An 8,461-nucleotide genomic window follows, 5' to 3' on the forward strand; every position below is an offset into this window, starting at 1 on the left:
CACCTTGATGGAACCAGGAAGTCAGCATGGTCTGTAACGTTTGACTCCTCATATCAGGAAGTCGGCATGGTCTGTAACGTTTGACTCCTCATATCAGAACACCTTGATGGAACCAGGAAGTCAGCATGGTCTGTAACGTTTGACTCGTCATATCAGGAAGTCAGCATGGTCTGTAACGTTTGACCCCTCATATCAGGAAGTCAGCATGGTCTGTAACGTTTGACACCTCATATCAGGAAGTCAGCATGGTCTGTAACGTTTGACACCTCATATCAGGAAGTCAGCATGGTCTGTAACGTTTGACCCCTCATATCAGGAAGTCAGCATGGTCTGTAACGTTTGACCCCTCATATCAGGAAGTCAGCGTGGTCTGTAACGTTTGACTCCTCATATCAGGAAGTCAGCATGGTCTGTAACGTTTGACTCCTCATATCAGGAAGTCAGCATGGTCTGTAACGTTTGACCCCTCATATCAGGAAGTCAGCATGGTCTGTAACGTTTGACTCCTCATATCAGGAAGTCAGCATGGTCTGTAACGTTTGACTCCTCATATCAGGAAGTCAACATGGTCTGTAACGTTTGACTCGTCATATCAGGAAGTCAGCATGGTCTGTAACGTTTGACCCCTCATATCAGGAAGTCAGCATGGTCTGTAACGTTTGACACCTCATATCAGGAAGTCAGCATGGTCTGTAACGTTTGACCCCTCATATCAGGAAGTCAACATGGTCTGTAACGTTTGACTCCTCATATCAGGAAGTCAGCATGGTCTGTAACGTTTGACTCCTCATATCAGGAAGTCAGCATGGTCTGTAACGTTTGACTCCTCATATCAGAACACCTTGATGGAACCAGGAAGTCAGCATGTATGTGATGTATTGATCTGACTAGGTGACAACCCTGATGTATTGATGTGACCAGGTGACAACCCTGATGTATTGATGTGACCAACCCTGATGTATTGATCTGACCAGGTGACAACCCTGATGTATTGATCTGACCAGGTGACAACCCTGAAGTATTGATCTGACCAGGTGACAACCCTGAAGTATTGATCTGACCAGGTGACAACCCTGAAGTATTGATCTGACCAGGTGACAACCCTGATGTATTGATGTGACCAACCCTGATGTATTGATCTGACCAGGTGAAAACCCTGAAGTATTGATCTGACCAGGTGACAACCCTGATGTATTGATCTGACCAGGTGACAACCCTGATGTATTGATCTGACCAACCCTGATGTATTGATCTGACCAACCCTGATGTATTGATCTGACCAACCCTGATGTATTGATCTGACCAACCCTGATGTATTGATCTGACCAGGTGACAACCCTGATGTATTGATCTGACCAGGTGACAACCCTGATGTATTGATCTGACCAACCCTGATGTATTGATCTGACCAGGTGACAACCCTGAAGTATTGATCTGACCAGGTGACAACCCTGATGTATTGATCTGACCAGGTGACAACCCTGATGTATTGATGTGACCAGGTGACAACCCTGATGTATTGACCTGACCAACCCTGATGTATTGATCTGACCAGGTGACAACCCTGATGTATTGATCTGACCAGGTTCTCCTGCTGGAAGCCTTGTAATACATGTTGGACAGGGGTTTGGGTGTATATGGATTTAATAAACAGATGAATCTAGAACGAGGCTGTCTTACTGTTCCCATCATTTTCTATGTGCTGGTACACGCACACAGGGCCAGTTTCCCAGATAAAGCCTAGTCCTGGACTGAAGATTCTACATTGAACTTGTTTTTCAGTCCAGGGCTTAATCTGTGTCTGGGAAACGGGCCCTGAATGTTATACCAACATGTACAAGTATTTTCCAAAATGCTTAAATACCAGTAAAAAAATACTCTTCATACAACAACAACATGAAGCATGTTACAAGACAGGTGGACCCCCCTGCAGTCCACGATGGTACGGTCCGGTTCATATTCTTCTAGCCTTGCGAGGGCGACAACCATTGTGTGGTACGGGGGTGTTGTCTGTGATGGACACTACCTTCAATCCTCCCATGGTCAGACCCTTGATGGCAGACTGCACAGAGAGAGAAATGCATCAGAACCAAATCAACGATAACGAGTCTTAACATATTTTCCTCGTCTCTACAAGATTCTGACTGAACAGATTCAAAACCAGATTTTTATTTAACCAGGTAACTTGACTGAGAACACGTTCTAATGTAAAGCAATGGCCTGGGGAATAGTTACAGGGGAGAGGATGAATGAGCCAATTGGAAGCTGGGGATGATCAGGTGACTCATGGTTTGAGGGCCAGATTGGGAATTTAGCCAGGACACCGGGGTTAACACCCCTACGATAAGTGCCATGGGATCTTTAGTGACCACAGAGAGTCAGGACACCCGTTTAACGTCCCATCCGAAAGACGGCACCCTAAACAGGGCAGTGTCCCCAATCACTGCCCTGGGGCATTGGGATCCTTGTTTAGACCAGAGGAAAGAGTGCCTCCTACTGGCCCTCCAACACCACTTCCAGCAGCATCTGGTCTCCCATCCAGGGACCGACCAGGACCAACCCTGCTTAGCTTCAGAAGCAAGCCAGTAGTGGTATGCAGGGTGGTAGGCAGCTGGGATAACTTCAGAGTGGGGGGGGGTGTATTATGTGAACACTGTTTCTCTCTACGGTATGACTTCTGCATTTCTTCAGTTTGTCAACTGTGATGAAGTCATCAAAAAGGTTCTCACCAGGCGTCCAGGACCCAGACCTTTCACCAACACACGGACAAACGTCACCCCCACCACCGTGGCCTTCTGCACGGGACAACAATACATTATTATTCATCAGGGAACATAAATTCATCTTTTTGACAGTTTGTTTGAGGCTGTAGTGCCATCTAGTGGAGAATAGATCTCAGTGTTCTTATCTGTAACTATTAACTATCTATATTTCCATATGGTCTCATCTTACCGCTGCAGCTGAGATGCCTGCTGTCTGAGCAGCGATGGGAGTGGACTTCTTGACGTTCTTGAACCCCTCGGTTCCACATGATGTTCTGACCATGAACTGGCCCTCACTGTCTGTCACCTGGACATGTGTACTGGACGGAGACAGGTTAAAATATATCACCTGGACATGTGTACTGGACGGAGACAGGTTAAATATATCACCTGGACATGTGTACTGGACGGAGACATTAAAATATATCACCTGGACATGTGTACTGGAGGGAGACAGGTTAAAATATATCACCTGGACATGTGTACTGGACGGAGACAGGTTAAAATATATCACCTGGACATGTGTACTGGACGGAGACAGGTTAAAATATATCACCTGGACATGTGTACTGGACGGAGACAGGTTAAAATATATCACCTGGACATGTGTACTGGAGGGAGACAGGTTAAAATATATCACCTGGACATGTGTACTGGAGGGAGACAGGTTAAAATATATTACCTGGACATGTGTACTGGACGGAGACAGGTTAAAATATATCACCTGGACATGTGTACTGGACGGAGACAGGTTAAAATATATCACCTGGACATGTGTACTGGACGGAGACAGGTTAAAATATATCACCTGGACATGTGTACTGGAGAGGGACACATTATAATATATCAGCTATTCACATCACAGTCTGTCAGCTGGACATTAAATATACCAGCTATTCACATCACTGTCTGTCAGCTTACTTGTTATATGTGGCTTTGATATGTGCTATTGGCAACTCCTCGTACTTCTTCCCAGCCCATCTCAGCACACTGTCCTGGCCAGGCATCGGAGGGAGGTGACTTAGGGAGAGGAGGAAGAAACATGGGCAAACTGTTGGAAACGTGACAATATTGACTGTTACAAAAATCACATTTCAAACAAGCATACTAAGAATAGAAGGAATATGCTGGTTTCTAGCCTTTAACTCGGTGAGGATGTTGCCTGTAAACCAGGGCTTCTGGTTGGGATATGTACGTACGGTCACTGTGGGGACGACGTCGTCGAGACACTTATTAATGAAGCCGGTGACTGCGGTGATATACTCCTTAATACCATTGGATGAATCCCAGAACATATTCCAGTCTGTGCTAGCAAAACAGTCCTGTAGCGTAGCATCCGCGTCATCTGACCAGTTCCGTATTGAGCGAGTCACTGGTACTTCCTGCTTTAGTTTTTGCTTGTAAGCAGGAATCAGGAGGATAGAATTATGGTCAGATTTTCCAAATGGAGGGTGAGGGAGAGCTTTGTACGCGTCTCTGTGTGGAGTAAAGGTGGTCTAGGATTTTTTTCCCTCTGGTTGCACGTAACATGCTGGTAGAAATGAGGTCAAACTGATTTATGTTTCCCTGCATTAAAGTCCACGGCCACTAGGAGCGCCGCTTCTGGATGAGCATTTTCTTGTTTGCTTATGGCCTTCTACAGCTGGTTGAGTGGCCTTATACAGCTGGTTGAGTGGCCTCATACAGCTGGTTGAGTGGCCTCATACAGCTGGTTGAGTGGCCTCATACAGCTCGTTGAGTGGCCTTATACAGCTCGTTGAGTGGCCTTATACAGCTCGTTGAGTGGCCTTATACAGCTCGTTGAGTGGCCTTATACAGCTCGTTGAGTGGCCTTATACAGCTCGTTGAGTGGCCTTATACAGCTCGTTGAGTGGCCTTATACAGCTCGTTGAGTGGCCTTATACAGCTCGTTGAGTGGCCTTATACAGCTCGTTGAGTGGCCTTATACAGCTCGTTGAGTGGCCTTATACAGCTCGTAGACACCTTTATAGGGTAGTGTTCCCACAGAGCCATATCTCCATGTTTCATTGCTTGTTTATGAAGACAGAGTGGACTACCTGTGTTAATCAGCTATCTATTGCTTCTGAAGCTAAGCAGGGTTGGTCCTGGTCAGTCCCTGGATGGGAGACCAGATGCTGCTGGAAGTGGTGTTGGAGGGCCAGGAGGAGGCGCTCTTTCCTCTGGTCTAAAACTAGTTCCCAATGCCCCTGCCCTGTGTAGGGTGACACTGCCCTGTGTAGGGTGACACTGCCCTGTGTAGGGTGACACTGCCCTGTGTAGGGTGACACTGCCCTGTGTAGGGTGACACTGCCCTGTGTAGGGTGACACTGCCCTGTGTAGGGTGACACTGCCCTGTGTAGGGTGACACTGCCCTGTGTAGGGTGACACTGCCCTGTGTAGGGTGACACTGCCCTGTGTAGGGTGACACTGCCCTGTGTAGGGTGACACTGCCCTGTGTAGGGTGACACTGCCCTGTGTAGGGTGACACTGCCCTGTGTAGGGTGACACTGCCCTGTGTAGGGTGCCGTCTTTCGGATGGGACGTTAAACGGGTGTCCTGACTCTCTGAGGTCATTAAAGATCCCATGGGACTTGGTCCCATGGTCAATTCCCAATCTGGCCCTCAAACCATCATGGTCACCTAATAATCCCCAGTTTACAATTGGCTCATTCATCCCCCTCCTCTCCCCTGTAACTATTCCCCAGGTCGTTGCTGCAAATGAGAATGTGTTCTCAGTCAACTGATCTGTTAAAACAACGGATAAATAAGATAAATCTAGCATGCTCCGTACACCTGTGTCAGTGAAACTGAGGAAGTGGAGCTGAATTATAGTTCTGCTGGATGGATCTGGGCAAAATGGACTATTGTTTTATTTGAAAGATTGATGACACAGCGGTGGGATTGTAGTTCACATGAGCCAGTTGTGGGCGAAATCATCATGGCTGAGAGCTGTAGGGAGAAGTCAGCATGGCGGAGAACTGTAGGGAGAAGTCAGCATGGCTGAGAGCTGTAGGGAGAAGTCAGCATGGCTGAGAGCTGTAGGGAGAAGTCAGCATGGCTGAGAACTGTAGGGAGAAGTCAGCATGGCTGAGAGCTGTAGGGAGAAGTCAGCATGGCTGAGAGCTGAAGGGAGAAGGCAGCATGGCGGAGAACTGTAGGGAGAAGTCAGCATGGCTGAGAACTGTAGGGAGAAGTCAGCATGGCTGAGAACTGTAGGGAGAAGGCAGCATGGCTGAGAACTGTAGGGAGAAGGCAGCATGGCTGAGAACTGTAGGGAGAAGGCAGAATGGCTGAGAGCTGTAGGGAGAAGGCAGCATGGCTGAGAGCTGTAGGGAGAAGGCAGCATGGCTGAGAGCTGTAGGGAGAAGGCAGCATGGCTGAGAGCTGTAGGGAGAAGGCAGAATGGCTGAGAGCTGTAGAGAGAAGGCAGCATGGCTGAGAGCTGTAGGGAGAAGTCAGCATGGCTGAGAGCTGTAGGGAGAAGGCAGAATGGCTGAGAGCTGTAGGGAGAAGTCAGAATGGCTGAGAGCTGTAGGGAGAAGGCAGAATGCCGCCTAGTCAGCTAGTGTTACCTGAACTCTTTTGATATTTTCCCAGGTGTGGCTGAGACACTGGCATCCTCTTGCAACCTGACAGCACTGGAGCACACTGCTCTCTGCAGACCACACCTACAACAGAGAATAAACCAATCAACACACTGCTCTCTGCAGACCACACCTACAACAGAGAATAAACCAATCAACACACTGCTCTCTGCAGACCACACCTACAACAGAGAATAAACCAATCAGCACACTGCTCTCTGCAGACCACACCTACAACAGAGAATAAACCAATCAGCACACTGCTCTCTGCAGACCACACCTACAACAGAGAATAAACCAATCAACACACTGCTCTCTGTAGACCACACCTACAACAGAGAATAAACCAATCAACACACTGCTCTCTGTAGACCACACCTACAACAGAGAATAAAACAATCAACACACTGCTCTCTGTAGACCACACCTACAACAGAGAATAAACCAATCAAAATCAACACAGCAACTTCAAAAACAGGCAGACAGAAGCTGCAAGTAGCAATGTGATCATTGTTCACAAACTGGCTAGCAAGTGTTGATAAATCAAACTGTTCATTATCAGATAGTGCAGTAACTGCCCCGGTCATTAATCTATCAGATAGTCCAGTAACTGCCCCGATCATTAATCTATCAGATAGTCCAGTAACTGCCCCGATCATAAATCTCTGAACACAAATATAAACGCCACATGTAAAGGTTTTGGTTTCATTAGCTGAAAAAAATAAAAAAATCCCAGAATAATCTTATTTCTCAAATTTGTTTACGTCCCTGTTCGTGAGCATTTCTTCTTTGCCAAGATAATCCATCCACCTGACAGGTGTGGCATATCAAGAAGCTGATTGAGTTGGAGGCGTGCATGGCCACGCAGTCATGGGTGAACAGGGAGTACAGGAGGGGGCTGAGAACGCAGCCTTGTGGGGCCCCAGAGTTGAGGAACAGCGGGGTGGAGATGTTGTTTCCTACCTTCACCACCTGGGGGCGGCCCGTCAGGAAGTCCAGGACCCAGTTGCACAGGGAGGGGTCAGGACCCAGGGCACCGAGCTTAGTGATGAGCTTTGAGGGCACTATGGTGTTGAATACTGAGCTGTAGTCAATGAACAGCATTCTTAGATAGGTATTCCTCTTGTCCAGATGGGACAGTGTGCATTGAAAACACAGGAGGGCGATTGCACTGCACAACCAGCCGTGATTGGGAGTCTCATAGGGCGATGCACAATTGGCCCAGCGTCGTCCGGGTTTAGCCAGGGTTGGCCGTCATTGTAAATAAGATTTTGTTCTTAACTGACTTGCCTCGTTAAATAAAGGTTTAAGAAAAAGGCCCACCCATGGCTGCACCCCCACCCAGTCATGTGAAATCCATAGATTAGGGAATAATACATTTATTTCAATGGACTCTTTTCCTTATAAGAACTGTAACTCAGTAAAATCTTTGAAACTGTTACATGTTGCGTTTATAATTGTGTTCAGTGTAGAAAGATAACTAACAAGGTAGCTGATCGGTTGAATGAAGTGTAGCAAGCTGGCAGTACAATTAAATCGGCAAAGGTCTTTGTCTAGTTTAAAGTACCAGACTACCAGCTCTCAAACTAGCATCGTAAATAACGTTATCTAGCTAGCTAGCTGTCAATTGCATGCATGGGATTTCGTATAAAAAACGAGATACTTACATTGAGCCTCCTGCATTGACGGAACCAGCAACCTGTTGGCAGGCACTCCTGACAGAATTAGATAATATACAGTTGAATTTATACATGATTAGCTAATATAACATAGCTACTAGAAACCAACAAGTCAGCTAGCGTTACACAACAACATGTGTGACATTGAGGAGGTTTCCACTACATAGCACAGTCACAAAGTCAAATTGGCTAAATCGTAAAAATTCATGACAACATAAATTGTTTTTTTGGTCTTAATTCAAGGTTAGGGTAGGCATACGGTTAGCAGTGTGGTTAGGTTTAAATACAGATTTTAAGAAGGTACATTTTAGAATTAGAAATATGCGGTGTTTATGACTTTGTGACTGTAGTAACTAGCGACGAGCCATTTAGTATGACGCGTTTCCTGGAATAGTACATTATTAATAATGTGGGGGAGCGATACAAATTATTAGAA

The 8,461-nt window shown here is 46.6% G+C and overlaps 1 protein-coding gene across 4 annotated transcripts; it reads right to left on the bottom strand.

The window, feature by feature from the left end:
* Window positions 1-1,626: 1,626 nt before the first annotated feature.
* Window positions 1,627-8,386, bottom strand: mrps11 (mitochondrial ribosomal protein S11). Of its 4 annotated transcripts, XM_055900067.1 has the most exons (7): window positions 8,014-8,378; window positions 6,335-6,430; window positions 3,684-3,782; window positions 3,193-3,583; window positions 2,953-3,111; window positions 2,730-2,795; window positions 1,627-2,062 (listed from the first exon to the last, which is right to left on the bottom strand). In XM_055900067.1, exons 1-7 carry the CDS (start codon window positions 8,097-8,099, stop codon window positions 1,955-1,957), a joined length of 1,005 nt encoding a protein of 334 aa, XP_055756042.1. In that variant the 5' UTR covers window positions 8,100-8,378; the 3' UTR covers window positions 1,627-1,954. The 4 variants fall into 4 exon arrangements, with proteins under 4 accessions (XP_055756042.1, XP_055756043.1, XP_055756045.1 ...); XM_055900068.1 differs by lacking the exon at window positions 6,335-6,430 and having other exon boundaries at window positions 8,014-8,382; XM_055900070.1 differs by lacking the exon at window positions 3,193-3,583 and having other exon boundaries at window positions 2,953-3,082; window positions 8,014-8,369.
* Between the last annotated feature and the right edge of the window lie 75 nt (window positions 8,387-8,461).

Source organism: Salvelinus fontinalis, chromosome 35 (assembly GCF_029448725.1).
Source record: "Salvelinus fontinalis isolate EN_2023a chromosome 35, ASM2944872v1, whole genome shotgun sequence".
Classification (NCBI taxonomy): domain Eukaryota; kingdom Metazoa; phylum Chordata; class Actinopteri; order Salmoniformes; family Salmonidae; genus Salvelinus; species Salvelinus fontinalis.